Source organism: Brassica oleracea, chromosome C9 (genome assembly GCF_000695525.1).
Source record: "Brassica oleracea var. oleracea cultivar TO1000 chromosome C9, BOL, whole genome shotgun sequence".
Lineage (NCBI taxonomy): Eukaryota > Viridiplantae > Streptophyta > Magnoliopsida > Brassicales > Brassicaceae > Brassica > Brassica oleracea.
Window position 1 is genome coordinate 3621899 of NC_027756.1, and position 19282 is coordinate 3641180.

The following is a 19282-nucleotide window of genomic DNA, read 5'->3' on the forward strand; positions in this document are numbered from 1 at the left end:
GGGGGGGGGGTTCAGCATCTGACAGAGAGAGAGAGAGAGAGAGAGAGCACGAAGGAAGCTGAGTGTGGTCGATCAAACACGCAAATTAGGGTTTCGTCTAGTACATTGCCGTTGCTCACTGTTCAGGATCCCGAATCGTTTCCTCTGTTCGTGCGTCTCATTGTTTGATTACTTGATTATGTATTGATTATGAAATGTCGTTTTGATTTTCTGAGATTATTTGTATTTTTTAGAAAGAAAAATGAAGTTGAGTATCCTCTTAGTGAAGCTCTACGCTTTATGTGAACTTATTATGACTGTGGTTGATAGCTAGTTTGATTCTTTTATTGCCTCATATCATTTCACTCTTATTGTTGCAGTTAAATTCATCTTCAACAGAACCAGTTCTGAGAGAAAAGCTAGTGCTCTGCAGAAAGTGGCAACCGACATACAAGGGACTGTAGATAGTTTGAAACCAAATCATCCATCAACTAGCGGTTCAGTTATGCAGAATGCACGCAATGCCAGTGATCTCTCTGGTCATAAACAATTGGCTAGGAAACAATCTACACTTGCAGAAGAAAGGTCTAACAAGGATTCTGGTCGGCTTGATGGTGAACTTGACAGTTTTAGCGCTTCGGGTTCTAGGAGAAATGATTGCCACGTCAGGAAAGACCAAGACGATGAGGTTCGAAAGCAATTGGCTAAACAAAAACCAAGGCTTGCTGATGAAAGATGCAGTAAAGATTCTCACTGTTTGGATGACATGCTTCAAAAGAAACGGAGACTAGATGGTTCTCCGCAGAAAATAAGAAGAAATGATGGTAGAAAAGATACAGAACCTATTAGAAGAGATGCGACGGTAGGAAAATCAAGGCTTGCAGAGGAAAGACGCAGTAATGATTTTTACGGTTTGGATGTCATGCCTCTAAAGAAACCGAGGCTAGATGGTTCTGTTGCAGTATCAGATGGAAGGAGAAGAGAGTCGCAGAATACAAGTCATGATGTTAAAAAAGACGTACAAGGTATGAGAAAAGATGTCATGGTGGAAAAATCAAGGCTTGCAGGGGAAAGATGCAGCAAAGATTATTACATGCCTCAGAAGAAACTGGAGGTGAATGGCTCTGCTGTAGTATCAGATGGAAGGTCAAAAATGTCACAGAAATTAAGTCATGATGGAAGAAAAGATCCTAGAGACAACGTCACCAGAGGGGAAGTATATTCCATGAAGCCTAGCTTCACTGACAAGAACCAAGATCTGCGGATACCAAGATGTTCTGAAGGAAAAGAGACCAGACATGTGAGATTTGCTGAAGGAACAGAAACCAGACATGTGAGGTTTTCTGAAGGACAAGAGACCAGACATGTAAGATCTTCTGAAGGAAAAGAGACAAGGCCTGCAACTGAGAAAGGTCTTATCAAGAAATCCAGCCCTGATTGTAAAATATCAAAACATAGTGAGGAGAAGAGTTTGACCAACGCCGATTACAGAAGACATTATCGAGTCTCCGAAGTGACTCAAAAGCCTAATGTTGTAAGTGTTATATTCCAATGCTGTTAAACTCCCTTAGATAGAAACTGTGTGGTCGTGCAGGAACTTAAAATCCAAAGATGGAAGTTCCTAACAGGTTTTGTGGTTTCCTTTTTCTTGATCGCAGGAAGGAATCAAATGGTTCCGAAAACTTGTAAGTAGTTCTTCCTTCTTGACCACACCACCAGTTTGCTTTACCTTCATTATCGTGCTCGACATGCTTTGTCTATAATGTGAATAGAGGTGACCTGTTTATCTGCTTTCTCATCATTTTTACTCTCTGAATAACTAAAATTGCTTCTTTGAAATTTTCAACTTATTGTTCCTGTTTTGCTTCATACCTTTTGTGGCAACCCTTTGCAGCCTCCTTTAGTCTGGGTGGTTATCAGATTCTGTAAATCATATAAGGAATCACCATCTGGATTTTACATCTGCAGTACTGACTTTAAAATTGTTTAAATCATAACCAGAGTTGGGAAGAAGATTTGAGGGATGGAGAAGGGAAAGGGACGCTGGTTGTTCTCCGAAACTTGGATCCTTCTTATACATCTAGTGAAGTGGAGGTATTATCCAATGGAGTTTTTTTTTCTCAACTTCTACGATCATTTATATTTTTAGCTGATGTAGCCATCGTCGCTCAAGCTGGTATACCTTTCATGTAAACCTATATCTAACAAATTTTTGAATTATGCTTCAGAATATAATCTACTCTGCTTTGAATGAGCAATGTACGGCCAGGATGATTGAGCGGACGTCAGCTACTATTCCTCATATCGGTAAGTCCATCACTATACCGGCATCGCAAGGGATAAGGTGCTATTCACTTGTGACCGAGATAAATTGACAATCATAGTTCTCTGCCCTTTTGATTTTCCTCACCTATATTCACCACTGGTATAAGGATGATCACAATGGTCTGCCGTTATCCAGGTGAAGCTTTGGTGATATTCGAGACAATGGATGCTGCAAAAAGGGTAATAAGAAGACTACATGAGGGATGCTTGTTGCTACCAAATGGAAGGTAAGGCTTCACATGTGATTAAAGCTTAGTTACTTGTATGAACATTCTTAAAAATAACTTTTTTTTGGCTTTCCCTACTGGACAGGGTACTTGTTGCTACTAGTGCTAAGGTGAATCCTCCAGCTATGCCTTCATTGCCGATTCCTGGCCATATCAATATTCAGCGTCGAGGGAAGGTATATTTGCATACACGTACTAGTAGACAGGAACCAATCTTTAAGCAATGTTCTTATGGTTTTGTTTACATATTTGCCAGAGAAGCACTGCGGTTACATCGCATTGTTGTCAGGGTAACAACATTGAATTTGAAATGGGCATGGAATGGTGGCTGCACTTGAGCACATACAAGCAGATTTGGAGATGGATATATGAGGTGACCATCTATCACCACTGTTTCATATGAAATGAACTCTTCCTTACTCTTCTACGGTGAAAGAAACCAAAATCTTATAATTTTTTTTTTTGTCTTCTAGTTAATATAAGTTTGTTTAGAGCTACTGATAAGATCTATCACGAAAACTTAGGATACTAAATGTAGTTTCGTCAATCTTCTAATATCTTTTCTCCTGATGATATATCATTGTTTCTTTTGTCATTGTGTTATCTGTTTCATTAGCAACTCAGTGCAGTTTCATTGACGTCTTTAACGCAAATCTTTTTTTTTACTGTGATTGCAGCGACAAATCGAGGAGAAGAAGAAGTTGCAGTTGGATGTCCAGCCGAAACACACTTAGTTTCAGCATCATCTTGTTGTGTTCTAGTGTAAGTAAATAAAAGCCCCTGGAGAGGCTATGTCTAACATCTAATGAGTGTGAAGAGTTTTATCTTCTTCTGTTGAAGCACCTGAGAAGGAGAACACAGAGAAGAGAACAATCACGAGATTTTGTTAGTTTTAGTTGGTGTAGTGTCATACTTAGAACATGAAGCTGCCGTGTTCATCCAACCCCAACTAACTTTCAACAGTAAAACTCATTTCAGGAAATCAAATCTTGTTTCTTGTCATTAGTATTTTTTTTGTTGTTGGCCCTGTTCAAAAACGCGGGCGCCTAGCCGCGTAGGCGTCCACCTAGTCGCTACACGGATCCTCTCCGCCGCGCTTTTGCCCTAATCGGACAAAAAATCGGAACACAATTAATCGGCCCAATAAACCGATTAATCGGTCCAAAAAATGATTAATCGGCCCAGTTAACCGATTAATCGGCCCAAAATTTCAATTTTTCAAGATGTTATTAGTCTCTACAGGAAGCCCAATACCCTAACATTTTCGTAGCATGCAAAAGAGTATATATAGAGTCAAATTTCAGCTCCTTTCTCTTTTGCAACCGATGTGGGACTTTGCTACCTTAAGATTATAAAGGTAAAATAAACATTGAGCATTATCGAGGCATCGAACCCAGGTTGCCCAACGAAATATCAAAGGACTGGACCACTTGGATACAGCGAATTCTTTGTTATTTTATGCATTCGCTAATATATATCCAATATCAATATAATAAAAGTACAAAAACAAATTCCCTATACATAAATTATCACATTATAATGTATATATATATCTAACAATAGCTTTTATTAATGTTAATTATTGATATAAATTCCAGTATATAGAAATTATCACATTATAAAGAATATTTACATTATATATTTAGTTTTAAATATTAAAAAAATTAAAAACTAGTCCCCGCGTATACCTCGCTTAATCCCCGATTTTTTGGTAACTCGCTAGGCCCGGAATTACCGCCCGACTAGCGCCTAGCGTAGTTTCAAACAGAGGTTGTTGGTAAAGCTGGATTCTAATTGTAAACCAAACTCTTGAAGCTCCTTTGTACAATATCATCAAATGCTAAAAGAAAACCAAAAGATTTGATAAAAGAAAGGAAGGAAACGAAAAGAAAGCCTCTAGGTGCGCAAAACGACGACGTAGTGCGTTGAGATATGTGACCGTTAGGTCATCCTATTTAATTTTTAAAATCTAAATATATATATATAGACAAAGAAGTGGTGTGACACCACTCACTATAACGTGAGAACGCGCGTACATAAAAGACATCTCCACTCTCGGCGCGTGGCGAACAGCACTACATCTCTCTCTCTCTCTCTGTGCATCTTTGTCCCTCGTTGTCAGTACTCTCTCTTTCATCTCTCTCTCTGCAATGGGGTGTGCACAATCTAGGGTTGATAACGAAGAGGCCGTAGCGAGATGCAAGGACCGCCGCAACGTCATCAAGGAAGCGGTTACGGCGAGCAAAGCGTTCGCCGCGGGCCACTTCGCCTACGCCATTGCGTTGAAGAACGCAGGCGCTGCTCTCAGCGACTACGGCCACGGCGAATCCGATCAAACCCTAGACGCTGCTTTGGAGAAAGGAAACGACCGTGCTGCGGATGGTCCTGCTACTCCTCAGCCGCCACCGCCTCCGCCTATCGAGAATCTCCCTCCTCCGCCTCCGCCTCTCCCTCAGTTCACTCCTTCTCCGATAAAGCGCGCGATTAGCTTGCCTGCGATGGCGGTTAGAGGGAGGAAGGTGAGGGGGATTGATTCGATGGCGATTGAGGAGGAGGATGAAGAGGAGGAGGAGGAGGAGGAGGAGGGAGAAGAGAAGGTTGAGGATGGAGAGAGTTCGCCTAGGACGCCGGAGAATGTTGGGAAAGGTGGGAAGTTACCGGAGACGCCGGAGACTGTGAGTGCTTCTCCGGGGGCGTGGGATTACTTTTTCAGGGTGGAGGATGTTCCTGGGGGTAACTTAGAAGACAATCATCACTTTGAGTTCAATGAAGAGGAGGAGGAGGAGGAAGAAGAGCTAAGATCTGGTCACAAGGCTGTTGAGGAAGTGGAGCCAAAGACGCCGGAGAAAGTGGAAGAAGTTGAAGAAGAAGAGGATGCAGTGGTGGAAGAGGCAAAGAAGAAAGAGAAAGGGAAAGCTAAGATTGAGCATTCCAACACAGCTCCACCTGAGTTCCGGCGTTCCGTCGCTAAGACCACGGCGTCAAGCGTGAATCTGATGAAGATTCTTGATGGGATTGATGATCGGTTCCTTAAAGCTTCAGAGTGTGCACAGGAGGTTTCCAAGATGTTGGAAGCCACAAGGTTACATTATCACTCCAATTTCGCAGATAACCGAGGTATTGAAGCTTTTATGTGTGTTTTCTTGCAATTTCGTGAACCCTTGTTGAGTGTCCTAACACAAATTATCACTACCAAGACACTAGTTTAGTGGTATAGTCACTGTTGTATGCACATGTTCTTCACCAAAAACTTTTTTTAGGTGATTCATAGGTATCCATGAGTTAGAAAGTTTGATTCTTTCTTTCTTTCTCTAATTGAAACAAAGAAGAAGAAAACCAAAAGTTTGAGTAAAGGAAAGAGTTTTCTTTTGTAGATCGGAACATGGTTTAGTTTCTGCAAGATTCTTCAATTATGTGTCTCTCTGTAGTAGCACTTTTTTGGTCTGTCTACTTTGACATTTGTCTGTGGTTTAACTTTTATGAGAATCCAATATGAATCTTAAATTAATAGATCTGGTGGTTTAAAGCCATTAAAAAATGTTCTATATTTGACTAATCAACACTAACCGCCTTTCTTTGCTATCCCTACCATTATCTATTACCAGATCTGTCCCTATCGGAGTGTGTTGTTTCTTCTGGGGTCAATGTTTCCGCTTTCTTGCTGATGAAAAATGTTTTTCTTTTTTTTCAGGATATGTTGATCATTCCGCTAGGGTAATGAGGGTTATAACGTGGAACAAATCATTAAGAGGCATTTCCAACGGTGAAGGTGGTAAAGATGATCAAGAATCAGACGAGCATGAAACTCATGCGACGGTGTTGGACAAGTTGTTAGCGTGGGAGAAGAAACTCTACGATGAAGTGAAGGTAAATTAATTTTAACGCTCATCAGTTTCTACCTAAAGGATGTCTAGCTGAATGCATTTTTTGTGGTGTTTCTTTCTCTATAGCAAGGTGAGCTTATGAAGATAGAGTATCAGAAAAAGGTATCTCTACTCAACAGGCATAAAAAACGAGGTGCGAGTGCAGAAACCGTGGAGAAAACGAAAGCAGCTGTGAGTCATCTACACACAAGATATATCGTCGACATGCAGTCCATGGACTCGACTGTCTCAGAAGTTAACCGTTTAAGGGATGACCAATTGTATCCAAGACTTGTCTCCTTAGTCGAAGGGTAAGTTCTCTCCCCTTCAAATGAGTTAGCATTCTCTAAACCAATATTCTCACCTTGTAGGATGGCCAAGATGTGGACAAACATGTGCACACAACACGACACACAACTCCAGATCGTCGGAGAGCTAAAATCTCTCGAGATCTCGACTTCTCAGAAAGAAACCACGAAGCAGCATCACCAACAGACGCGGCAGTTCTGCACCGTCTTGGAAGAATGGCATGTCCAGTTCGAGAGGCTCGTGACGCACCAGAAGCAGTACATCAACTCTCTAAACACCTGGCTGAAGCTAAACCTCATCCCCATCGAAAGCAGTCTCAAGGAGAAAGTCTCCTCTCCTCCAAGGCCCCAGCGTCCACCGATCCAAGCCCTTCTCCACTCGTGGCACGACCGCCTCGAGAAGCTACCCGACGAGGTGGCCAAATCAGCGATCTCCTCCTTTGCGGCGGTCATGAAAACGATCTTGCTTCACCAGGAGGAAGAGATGAAGCTTAAGGAGAAATGCGAGGAGACGAGGAGGGAGTTCATTAGGAAGAAGCAAGGGTTTGAGGAGTGGTATCAGAAACATTTGCAGAAGAGAGGACCGACGGAGGAAGGTGTGGATGGAGAAGAGGGAAGCGGGAGAGATGATGATCATGTCACGGAGAGGAGAATCGTTGTGGAGACGCTGAAGAAAAGGCTTGAAGATGAAGAAGAAGCTTACCGGAGGCATTGTGTTCAGGTGAGGGAGAAGTCTCTGAATAGTTTGAAGATCAGGTTGCCTGAGATATTCCGGGCGTTGTCTGATTATGCGCATGCTTGTGCTGACTCTTACGAGAAGCTCAGAGTCATATCGCAGACTCAGGAAGCTACTGTATCTTCTTGAACCAGTTTTAGTCTCTCTCTGCTTTTGTATTAAAAACTCTTGTTGTTGAATAGTTTTGTAGAAGTTTTTTTTTTTTAATTACGATGACCTCGTGTTGTCTTATTGTGATAGTAAATGGTCCCAAAGTTGCCAGGCTAACGTGATGTTCGTTCTAGTAAGACCCAAAAAAAGGAAGTAAAAATATTGTCAGAAGTGGGATTTGAACCCACGCCCTCTCACGAGGACCAGAACTTGAGTCTGGCGCCTTAGACCACTCGGCCACCCTGACTGTCGTGTTGGCTTTGATCTATACTACGTAATTGTACAAAATGGATTCGAGCTGGTTTAGAGTGAACCGGCGAGTGTTGATGGCTTTCCATATTCTCCGTTTATTCTGACACTGTTATGACGAGTCACCATATCGAAGAAAATATCAATAACCGGGTCAAGAATAAAAATAAATAAGTTTCCAAACAAACGCTCCTTCTCTACGATATATAAAGTTAGTTTGTCTTCCCTTCCCCCCCCCACCTTCTTAGCGGTTCTCAGATCTTTGCAGTTACGATCGTCTCTCCTCTCGAATCATCTTCTTCAACGCGTTTGACTCTTTCTTTCTGGTAAGCTCGTTTTCTCTCTCGTTCCGTCGACGGCGATCTTTGACGTGATCGCAACGACGCCGCCTGTTGGTGTTCCCTAGATCATATTTCCTCTGAAGATATTTATTTAGTTTCTGTTTGATTCCTGCGATCGATGTTCATGTTGATAGCAACAATCGCGTTCGATCGATCATGATTTAGAGGCTAGATAGTAGTATATAGTATACTCTTCTTTCGTATGCTCGTGTTATCGTTCTCCGTTTAGGTTTCCTTATTCCTCTTGATTTGCTTCGTGGAATCCATGTGTAGATTAGTGTCGATGAACAATAGAAGCTGATCGATTCTCACTCAGCGACTCTGTATCTTCTGTAACGATGATCTCTTTGTGACTTTGATTTTGATTGTGCTTCAGATTGGAATCGTTGTGATAAGCCTGTGTAATCGAGAATGTTTAATCAGTTTGCTCTGTTCTTTGTTTTAGGATCTGAGTTAGCAATGAAGCCAGGAGGACCAGGATCAGGATTGAATCCGAACGCAGCAGCTTACGTGCCACTCTACAAAAGAGATGCTGACTCTGCAAAGCCTGCTGCTGCTGCTGCTGCTGCAACCACACATCACGTGCAGCATCAGCCCTATGGTTATGGAGTCCAAGGGAAGGGAAGTTCTTCAGGCTCCCAAATGAGGAATGATGATTCGGAGTTTGACATGGAGTTCCTTTTGGCTAATTTCTCTGATTTGTCAATTGAGTCTGTCCGTGATGTTTACTTGGCCAACGATGGTGATGTTGATGCAACTATCGAAATGCTTACTCAACTCGAGGTAAACTTATTACACCAGTGTGGATTGTAAGTTTATGAAATGTAGCAAACGTTAAGAAGCGTGATAATGACTTTTTTTTGATGGTTCATACTGCAGATTTACAGTAATGAAGCTGAAGAATACCTCCCACTCCCAGACACATTGGACATTGGCGATGCACCTGAAACCATCGAGACTTCAACTTCAACTTCGTCAGCTCCTCCAAAACAAAAGAATGCAAGTAATGAAGCAAGTGCATCATCATCGTCGACATCCTCGGGTACCCCTACCAACGCTCCTGTATCATCCTCCTCCTGATTTGATGAGTCCCTCAGATGTGAAGTTTTAAAATTTCTTGATATGGTTATCTTAGGAGAGATCTCTTTCTATATTGTCCACAACGCTTTGTTTCTCTTTGGAAAGAGAGAGTACACAATGTATAGATTTTTTGAATTTTCAAGTTTGGGTGCTGAGGGTTGGGATTGTTCTTATGGTTGGACAAAAGCTATGAATCATTAGCCTCTCTTATGACTTGTGAATTGCTATGTTGCTTTGGTACATTCCTTGTTTCTGTTTTCTAATGTTCTTAATTAATTAAGTGAAGTATCCACTAATCATGTCAGTCAAGTGAAGTATATTTGTTAATGTTTATACCATGGAATCAATCCAATTCGAATCTCCAAAAGTATATGGACCCGGTTTTAGAGTCTCCAGGTGGGTAGACACATGCTCTGCTCCCATATAACTGGACAGGATAAACCCACCAGCTGTAAGCAACCATTCACTTCAATCAGCTGATAAGATTGAAAAAAAAAAAGGAGACACAGTAAAGCCCCAAACTCTAAATGGGCTTCCGTAATAAATAGGCCTTAGCGCACTGGTTACTTAGGATACCTCGCACTTGCAGTGAATCAAACGGTTGGAGTCTATAACTACATGCAATATGTTAATTAATTTATTATTATCGAAAAAACACAGAACAAAAACCGCTGTTTTTTCGATAAAAGCAAAAATTCCTGTCTAAAATTATTTATTTTTTGAAAATAAATTCTGGTAATTTGCGGAGAAAATGCCATTATTTATGGCAGAAAGGCAAAACAATCAAGACACCCCAAGGATCATCATAACCTTTTTCTTCTTCTCGATCCAAACTCTGTTTGCTCTCTAGATTGTTAAACTTTCTTCACTCTAGGAATGTCATGGATACTGGAATCATGACATTATTCGAGGAGAAAGAAGAAGGTAATCATTAAAGTTTCTAAGTATTGTGCATATAAAAGTAGCAACCTTTTTTCTTTCGGATCTCATTACATATCCATCTCTTGTTGTGTTCTGTCAGATCCGTCTTCTTGTCGGAGAATTTTAGGGCAGATGTGGATTTGAGCAGTGAATTTCGAAATTTGGGGGAAAGAATGTTCAAACAATTATTGAGTAAACTTCCTCGGAAGTCTTCAAAACCCGACTCAGGAGGAGACCTCTCTCGTTCTAGCTCCGCTCCGGTTCCCTCCAACTCAGGGAAACGTACGTCCTCCTCCGCCGTCTTCCCATCAACAATAGAGCCGCTGCTACCGTTCAAAGACGTACCAAACTCCGAGAAGCTAAACCTCTTCGTGAGCAAAATCAGCCTCTGCTGCGTTACATTCGATTTCTCCGACCAAAGCAAAAACTCCATCGAGAAAGACGTGAAAAGACAGGCTTTACTCGAGCTTCTGGACTTTGTAGGCTACGGTTCCGTTAGATTCACCGAGCCAGCTGTTCTCGCAGTGTGTAGAATGTGCGCTGTGAATCTCTTTAGAGTTTTCCCTCCGAGTTACCGGGAGAACGATGGTGATGATAACGAGCCGGTGTTCGACCCTGCGTGGCCTCATTTGCAGATGGTTTACGATCTGTTGCTTAAGTTCATTACCTCTCCGTGTCTTGATGCTAAAATGTCAAAGAAGTATCTAAACCATGGGTTTATACTGAGGTTACTCGACTTGTTTGATTCGGAGGATCCTAGAGAACGAGAGTGTTTGAAGACGGTTCTGCATCGTCTCTACGGGAAGTTCATGGTTCACAGACCTTTTATCCGCAAGTCAATGAGTAATATATTCTACAGGTTTGTGTTTGAGACGGAGAAGCACGGCGGAATCGCCGAGCTTCTGGAGGTTTTCGGAAGCATAGTGAGCGGATTCGCGCTGCCTTTGAAAGAAGAGCACAAGATGTTTTTGTGGAGAGTGTTGATTCCACTTCACAAAGCTAAGTCCCTTGGGAGCTACTTCCAGCAGTTAACTTACTGCGTCGCTCAGTTTGTGGATAAGGAGCCGAAGCTGGGGAGTGTTGTGGTGAAGGGCTTGTTGAAGTTCTGGCCTGTCACGAATAGTCAAAAGGAAGTGATGTTTATTGGAGAGGTCGAGGAGGTTGTTGAGGGGATGAGTGTGGTGGAGTTTCGGAAAGTGATGGTTCCGTTGTTCTTGAGGGTTGCTTGTTGTGTCAACAGTTGCCACTTTCAGGTATGTTTTTGATGATCTATAATATTTTAAGGTTTTGGGAAGTTTTTGACCTTAATGGGCTTTTCTTGGGCTTTAGGTTTCTGAAAGAGCTTTGTTCTTGTGGAACAACGATCAGATTGTGAATTTGGTTGCACATAACCGGGAAGCTATACTACCGATCATGTTCGCTGCTTTGGAGAAGAATGCTGAGAACCACTGGAACCAATCCGTGCTGAACCTAACCCTAAACGTGAGGAAAATGTTGTGTGAAATGGACGAGGATTTGTTCATGTCTTGCCACGCACGCTTTCAGGAGGAGGAAGCAAAGCAATGTTCTGTAATTGAGAAGAGGAAAGAAAAATGGGCAAGGCTAGAGAGTGCAGCTAGTATGAAGCCGGTAACTGGAAAGACAGCTGTTCTGGTATAACTCCCTTAGCAACTACCATTGCCTGCTAGAAGCAGCAACATCAGAAGAAGATGATGATGATGGAATAGCTGTTGCTTAAGCTATGGTTTGAGAACTTTTCATCTTTTGTAATATTATATAGTTTTGATGTTGTTAACCATGCTGCAGATTTCAAGTGAAACTCTTTGTATTCAAGTAAGTTTGTCTAGAAATCTTTTTCTTTCAAGTTTCAACATGTCTATGAATATGTATTTTTTTTTTTTTTTTTAAAGATATATGAATAGAATGTCTATGAATATAATTGATTCCACCTTTGTACTTAGCAATGTGTTACATTTCAAGTGCTTATGAGGTTACATAGAGAATCAGTTCTGTAGCTAAAGAAACGAATGCACAGCTATTGACTCTTCCTCGCAAAGTTTCATAGACTAATGTCATGCAGGAAAAAAGGTTTTCTCTCCATATGTGATGGTCTTTTCTTTTGGAACCTCTAGAAGAGTGTTTTATTACATTCCAGGTCTCGTCTATCACTTGAGCATGGACGGATTTGCAATCAGAGGTGCACGTGCCCCCGGAAATAGTTGAAAGTTGAAACACATCTTTAACTGTGAATACGATGTTAAACTTATGAACTCCTTTTTTGCCCTAGTACTGTTTTGCGACATGGCATGATTAACCTGCATCTGTTTTGTAATTTTGGACAATTTGTAACAATTAATTAATTTATTTATGTGTCACCTGGTGCTACATTTTATTTGATTACGTTAGTGTGCTTTTAACACTATTATTGTGGCCCAACTTTATAATGGACCGTTTTCGGCCTAGCAACAATGCTACGAAAATATTTCGTAGAAGTCAAAGTAACACAGTACATTTGACCAATTTGCAGTTGACGCGTTTTTTCTATAATCTCAGCATTTTATGTTCTTTTTTCCTTTTGAAAACAGAAACTATCCCCAATTCCAACATTGGGTTCCTTATTCCATTTGTTAAAATTCTGGTTTAGACTATAAATAAATATTCTTACATTTACATTTACAAACAAAAGAATCTACCACCTCACCAATTTTGGTACACAAGTTGTTTTCAAAATTTATTGTTTTTAGTTCTCTTCTGGATTAAAAAATCAACTAAAAATGTAACTCAACTTGTGGATTTTGTTCTTGATTTTGCATTAAGTTTTGAGTTAACAATTTTACCAAGAGTTTAACTCAAAAATATAACTCAACTCTAACATATGATAACTCAAAGTTAAAATAAATAAAAAACTAAATTTATTGTATGACTGATAATATTTTTGTGTTATCGATAAATTAGATTTCTAATTCAAACTAAACCAACAATAACACATGCTACCAATCAAAGTCTATACTTCTAAAGTTTATATGACTTGAATCAAAGCTTGATTAACTTTGTTGCCTGCAAATACCCGTTCAATTAGGAAAAAAATGTAAGAGTTTGTTAAGGTAGCTAATTAATACTATATTCAATGTTTAAAAGATTGCGGTTAATCATTCGCGACCGCAACCACTTGGTCTATACATGAGTTTGAATTTGGTCAGACACTACGGGTGTGATTCAATGGAGCTCTATAACAACTCTGAAAAGTCTTAACTACTATCATTAACATTATCTTCCTATAGTAATAGTGTTGAATCATGGTCAGAACCATATTTGACTTTCCCAAGGATGGAGGATACATAATGGTGTCTCTTTGTGATTTGATTTTATACACTGTGTGTAAAAAAGCATGTATCTACAATCCCACCACTAAACAAAGCTTAACCTTATCCATCATCAAATCCAACATATTTGCTAAACAAGAACCTAATAAGCATGTTAACTACTTTTTCAGACATGATCATGTTCATGATCAGTACATAATAGTTTGTGGTATTCTCGAAAGATCGTGAGAAGATAACCACCAATTATTGGGTCTTCGTACTAGAACCTGTAAGTTTTTGGAAAAGAATTGAGTATGATGATTAACCTCACCTTCCTACAAGACAAGGACTCTCCATAATTAGGTTTTGTTGATTTTTATATGAACTTTTTCACATCATATGTAACTTGTATATAGTTGTTAGAAATAGTTTTTCTTTAACAATTCTCAATTCTTAGATTATGAGTTATTTTAGTTGGCCGGTGGTCTAAGTTCATCAAACATAGTTTTTCTTTAACAGTTATCTTGGAAGCAGAGGAACGATCTTATTCACAACCAGATATATTCCTGCTTCCTCTGTGTTCCTTTGGATCAATAGAGAGATGAAAAATATAATCTCAGCTAGGAGACAGATCAAATCTTTATCCTCGTTTATGGTTATGTGGTTACGTTAAGCTAGTGCTTGTAGATTTAAAATGGTGATTCATTTTGTTTTTTCTTTAATTTTGCCAAAATGGCTTAGACTTATCTTTTTGTAAAATATTTTATTCATTTTTACGATATTTACAATTTAGCAAAAAAATAAGTTTTCAAACATTAGAAGCACCAAGATATCCCCTCAAGAATCGACTAATATGTTCACAGAGAGTCAAAGACAGCTGATAGAATCGCTTGTCGGGATAGTAGAATCGCTTGTCGACTTAAGATTTACTTTTGGTAAAGTGAGGATCTGAAACTCTTTGGACTTTTCGATCATGCCGCTACAACTATACCAAGTTATTCAGAAACAATCAAGTGACTCAGCACGCAAATAAAAAATGGTTTTTTCAAAAGCTTCTTTAGTCTCCACAAAACAACCTAATTTTTTTCAACAAAAGAAATGTTCTACAAATCCACTCTTAGACCTTGAACTCGAGACGCAATGAAATTATATTATAGCCTATGCGAAGCAACTGACAAAGCGGCGTCGTATTTCTCACCATAGCATAGTTGACTTTGTCAGAAACGCGAATCACACACGGTACCTTTCAACGCGTTTACGTTGACTTGTCAAAACACAGATCAGCGTATTGGTCGTATTTACTCTTATCGAAGATCTAAGAACACTACAAGAATAAAGCTCACACTCCGACGGTAGTATTCATCGGTAGTTAGTAGGTAATGGGTATTTCCCACTATTTTCCGACAATCCAACTTTAGTCGGAGTTTGGCTCTCGGTAAATACCATTTGTCGGAAAGTAGTCGATAAATTCCGATAAAAAATATCCTCGGAAGCATTCGTTGGAAGTTGGTCGAAACGTCCCGATATAGTTGACATATTGACATCCCAATTGATTTATGAAGTCCCTCTGAATATTGACATCCCAATTGATTTATAATATTCATTTACTTATATTTTTATATTTCTTCCTCTCTTTCATAAGTCAGTGTGTTTATTTTATTTTATTTTTGATAAAATGTTAAATTTTATACCAATTTTTAATTTTTGGCAGGAATACAGAGACAATCCGAAAAAAAAAGACAAAAAAATAAAATCTAAAACAACAAATAATACACTAGGGATCAATGTGTTTATTTTTGTTTGTCCTATAGTCTTTAGCTCAATTGTTAGCATTAAAAATATTTAGATTTTCAACATGTTTAGTATCAATTTCAATCTGAATCATTTTTTACCACAAGAAAAAAAAATCTGAACTCATTTAGTACAAATGCATACTCAATAAATATTTGTGTGTCCATGTTGTTGTAACTTGCAATTGGGCCTTATTCGGTTGTATAGTCTATCCAGATTAACTTCTTAGCCCAACGATTAATAATCTGAAACGGACTTTAGGCGGGAACGAATCAGTTGCGCGTTTTTTCACCTGTGCTCTCCCCAAGTTATCTTACAAATTCGAATTTACACCCCTAATTTTTAAAATATTTATTTTGACACCCAAAAAATATAATTTTTTTTCCTTCATATATAGCGTGGGGCCTCCTCTCTCGTTTGCTTTTCCTGGAAAATTTGATTTTGATCCTCACCAAACCTCTTTTATTTCTTTATGTATCTTTTTTACTAAATTGCTTTGAAAGTCCCGATGACCATTGCTCTGAAACTTCCGACGACCATTGCTCTGCAGATTCACCCGACCAAGATAAAACGACGACAAATATAACTTACTTTTAGAACTGTCAATTTTCCGATGATATCTCATCCAACTACCGAGAAAGCTCATATGTCGGTATAATTCGAGATTATTCCGATAAATTTACCGAGGTTTTTATGAGATTATGTGTTGTCGGAACAATCCAAGCATCTTCCGATGAGTTTTCCTACAAATTACCGAGAATGCATGGTTCTCGGAAAATCCCGACAAGTTTTTCCGATAAGATACTGAGAAAACGGGTTTGTCGGAAATTTTCAAGCATCTTCCGACGAGCTTTCCGAATAATTACCGAGAATGCATGGTTCTGGGAAAATTCCAACAAGATTTTCCGAGAAGATACTGAGAAAACAGGTTTGTCGGAAAATATTGACGACTTTACGATGAATTTTCGCCTTTCTCGATAAATTCTCGCTACACCATCGAAAATTTTGTGACAATTCATGTTGTCGGAACTTTTTTTTCGGAGTACACAACGTTTTCTTGTAGTGGAAGAATACAAATGTAAATCGTTCTTATTCCTCAGTCAGAATCGGAATGGGGAACTGTCACTCAGCTTCCGCCGAGCAGCTTGATCCTATTTCAGGTAAGTATTTATAAAAAAATCTCAATGTATTTGACAAGTATATAGGATATTATCAAGTTACAAAAAGTATATAGGATATTATTTCCACTTTTAGATACTATCTATGTACAGCGGAAGAGCGTGTGAAAAGTCTTCACGGTGGCGGAGCTGAAGAAAGCAACTAAGGATTTTAGCAAGGAGATGGTCATAGGAGAGCACTTTGGCAGCCATGTCAGGGGATATATCAATCCCAAGACTGGAAGGGGTTGGCATGGCCGTGGTGGTTAAGAGATTTTACATGTTCAAGGATCTTGATCAAGATTTGCAAGATTGGCTTGTAAGTAATAATATAGGATATTATTTCCACTTTGAGAAACAAAATAACCAACTATTTCAAAGAAATAAAAATAGAAAAATACTTTTAGAAAGCATTAAATCAAGTTTTTATTAAAAATTAGCAAATAAAGAGGAAAATCATCAAAATAATCTTGGTAAAAAGTTGAAATATATATATTTTAATTGGGTTTAGTGATTATAATTAGGATTTAGTATTTAGGAGGTAGAGTTATAGTTAGGGTTTAATCAGGATGTTGGATAATTTAGTATTTTTACTGATTAATAAATGATATTTTGGAGATGTTTTCTTTTTGAAGACTAATTGTTTGATAAAAAAAAAAATGCTAATTATGAATTTTGCCCATAAAAATACTAGCTGAATATAAACCGAGATTTATAGATTGACCTAGAGTTTCTACGACCTAAAAAAAGGGCTTATTGGCTAGATAGCCAGATTTCAAAGAGAAATGAAGAAAGTAACAATGATTTTGACGTTATTGATTGTTATACTTTTTGGCTTAATTCCACCCGGTTATGCCCCTTACCATAACAGGTTGCCGGTTCGTTGTTATAACGTGAACCACGTGGAGGGTTTGTTTGCCACAGTAACAATCAGATGTAATAGGGTTCGTTGTGGAGCAGTCTTGAGCATATATGAGGGAGGATATAAATCAAGAGTAGTGACGAACAGATGTGAGGGAGATAGAAACTCTGTTAACATAACGGCGATCTGAAGATGATAGCCAGATTTCCTATTCCGATTGTATTGTTTTCCATACCACATCACGTATGTGGAATGGTTTATTGTAAGTTCATTTACAATGGAGTGATGGTGTTCTTAGTTTTAGAACCGTGATAAGGTGCATGGTGAAAGTAAAATACGAAATGGTTTACATAAAGTCAAACCGAGTTCAGTAAAACCGTCCAATTTATACGACGAGACTTTCCGTTTGACATGAGTCAGATGGAATGTAATATATACTATGAACGTAAATAGATACATGGGAAGAATTTTCTTTCCATTCCACATGAACTACATAAGCTAGAATAGTTGTATGCACATGACCCAAAATAACCACTTACGTAGACGCTGATGTGTGCGGTTGTGCATAGATGATGACGCAAATCAAACACAACGTACTGGTGGTTGGGTTATAGAACAAAAGATAGAAACGGAGAATAAGAAGAACAAGGTACACACTATCAGGACGGAACAAAACATGTCCAAATATGTAGTCATTTTGTATTGGTTTGTTCGATGAAATAGATGCGAAGACATGAAGCAGTACAGAAAATATAGGTTTGGGCATGTGTAATAGACGTACACGTGGAAGTCGGGCAGGGACAACCAAAAACTTTGAATGAAACAGCATGTTATAAAGCATCCATTTTATATGGGGGTAGTTTCCATTCGATATGACTAACGTAGAATAGAACCCTGTTTGTAATTTACTAATATAATCACGAACAAAGCCGGTGAAGTGTGCGGTTGGGGAGAGGCAATGATGTATTTAGTGCAATAAATTTGCAATTGTGGGTTACAGCTCTTCCGTATTTAAGAGTAGGAGAAAGCCACATACAAAAGGTAGATTTACTGAAGATATTTTTACTGTGGAGAGAGGTAAACGAGTGGTGGAAATTAGTACCGGTAATCTTAAATGGTGTATTCAAAGAAAACCATAAATGGTGTATTCCATATAATAATCACTGTAAATCTATGTGAAGAAACTCAGAAGCAACAAAGTACTCAGAAGCAACAAAGTGAAGGAATTTAAAAATTCACCGCTTTGAAGAAAGGAGGAGGTAATTTCGTGTGCGAATATTCTAATAAACCGGGTTACATAGGAAATTTACTCTTTTGTGATAGAATAATACTATTCTGAATCTGTAATGGAATACATTTTAAAATATAAATGGATTTCCACTTACTTCTAACTGCAGATGAATAGCGAAGACTTCTATACTATATACAATGTATTATTTAAAATGATACTATATGCATACTAGAGCCAAGATTGAGCAACATGAAATACAAAGCTAATAGGAATGGTAATAGAACACTTAACAGTAAACACTAAACCCAAGATAAGGAAATATAAATCCAATCCATAGGCAACCCAAATCTCCAGGCAATTAAATCCACCTGCCATAATACTGGAGACATATATTTACATTCCTCATGAGCCACATGAAATACAAAGCTAATGGAGATGGTAAAGGAACACTTGATAGTAAACACTAAACCTAAATTAGAGAAATATAAACCCCAATACATAGGCAACCCAAATCTTTATGAAATTAAATCCACATGCCATAATACTCGAGACATGTATTTACATTCCTTATGAGCAACATTAAATAAAAAGCTAATAGGACTGGTAATAGAACACTTGACATTAAACATTAAACCCAAGTTAGGGAAATATAAATCCCAATCCGCAACCCAAATCTTCAGGAAACTAAATCCACCTGCTATAATACTAGAGACATGTATTTACATTCCTCATTAGCCACATGAAATACAAAGCTAATGGA

General features: G+C 38.8%; 4 protein-coding genes and 1 non-coding gene across 5 annotated transcripts; 4 read left to right on the forward strand and 1 right to left on the reverse strand.

The window, feature by feature from the left end:
* The first annotated feature begins 241 nt into the window (after positions 1-241).
* Positions 242-3402, forward strand: LOC106314129. Its single transcript, XM_013752064.1, has 9 exons — positions 242-281; positions 360-1513; positions 1638-1664; positions 1981-2073; positions 2208-2286; positions 2441-2531; positions 2617-2707; positions 2788-2904; positions 3209-3402. Exons 1-9 carry the CDS (start codon positions 242-244, stop codon positions 3263-3265), a joined length of 1749 nt encoding a protein of 582 aa, XP_013607518.1. The 3' UTR covers positions 3266-3402.
* Positions 3403-4544: 1142 nt separating this feature from the next.
* Positions 4545-7669, forward strand: LOC106319359. The gene is made up of 4 exons (XM_013757660.1): positions 4545-5648; positions 6223-6398; positions 6482-6705; positions 6766-7669. Exons 1-4 carry the CDS (start codon positions 4682-4684, stop codon positions 7565-7567), a joined length of 2169 nt encoding a protein of 722 aa, XP_013613114.1. The 5' UTR covers positions 4545-4681; the 3' UTR covers positions 7568-7669.
* Positions 7670-7751: 82 nt separating this feature from the next.
* On the reverse strand, positions 7752-7835 carry TRNAL-CAA. The gene has a single exon. It is a non-coding gene; the product is annotated as a tRNA-Leu (tRNA).
* Positions 7836-8039: 204 nt separating this feature from the next.
* On the forward strand, positions 8040-9465 carry LOC106316325 (polyadenylate-binding protein-interacting protein 6-like). Its single transcript, XM_013754198.1, has 3 exons — positions 8040-8163; positions 8624-8961; positions 9058-9465. Exons 2-3 carry the CDS (start codon positions 8638-8640, stop codon positions 9256-9258), a joined length of 525 nt encoding a protein of 174 aa, XP_013609652.1. The 5' UTR covers positions 8040-8163; positions 8624-8637; the 3' UTR covers positions 9259-9465.
* Positions 9466-9944: 479 nt separating this feature from the next.
* On the forward strand, positions 9945-12043 carry LOC106315578 (serine/threonine protein phosphatase 2A 57 kDa regulatory subunit B' iota isoform-like). The gene is made up of 3 exons (XM_013753345.1): positions 9945-10182; positions 10280-11432; positions 11509-12043. The coding sequence occupies exons 2-3, from the start codon at positions 10353-10355 to the stop codon at positions 11836-11838; spliced, it is 1410 nt and encodes a 469-aa protein (XP_013608799.1). The 5' UTR covers positions 9945-10182; positions 10280-10352; the 3' UTR covers positions 11839-12043.
* Positions 12044-19282: the final 7239 nt, after the last annotated feature.

Bases quoted from the DNA above. Each gene is read 5' to 3' on its own strand.
- LOC106314129 (XM_013752064.1), top strand. From the start codon at position 242: ATGAAGTTGAGTATCCTCTTAGTGAAGCTCTACGCTTTAT. The intron at 1,665-1,980 runs GTAAGTAGTTCT...AATCATAACCAG, and splicing joins TCAAATGGTTCCGAAAACTT to AGTTGGGAAGAAGATTTGAG. The intron at 2,532-2,616 runs GTAAGGCTTCAC...CCTACTGGACAG, and splicing joins TTGTTGCTACCAAATGGAAG to GGTACTTGTTGCTACTAGTG.
- LOC106319359 (XM_013757660.1), top strand. From the start codon at position 4,682: ATGGGGTGTGCACAATCTAGGGTTGATAACGAAGAGGCCGTAGCGAGA. The intron at 6,399-6,481 runs GTAAATTAATTT...CTTTCTCTATAG, and splicing joins AACTCTACGATGAAGTGAAG to CAAGGTGAGCTTATGAAGAT. The intron at 6,706-6,765 runs GTAAGTTCTCTC...CTCACCTTGTAG, and splicing joins CTTGTCTCCTTAGTCGAAGG to GATGGCCAAGATGTGGACAA.
- LOC106316325 (XM_013754198.1), top strand. From the start codon at position 8,638: ATGAAGCCAGGAGGACCAGGATCAGGATTGAATCCGAACGCAGCAGCT. The intron at 8,962-9,057 runs GTAAACTTATTA...TTCATACTGCAG, and splicing joins AAATGCTTACTCAACTCGAG to ATTTACAGTAATGAAGCTGA.
- LOC106315578 (XM_013753345.1), top strand. From the start codon at position 10,353: ATGTTCAAACAATTATTGAGTAAACTTCCTCGGAAGTCTTCAAAACCC. The intron at 11,433-11,508 runs GTATGTTTTTGA...CTTGGGCTTTAG, and splicing joins TCAACAGTTGCCACTTTCAG to GTTTCTGAAAGAGCTTTGTT.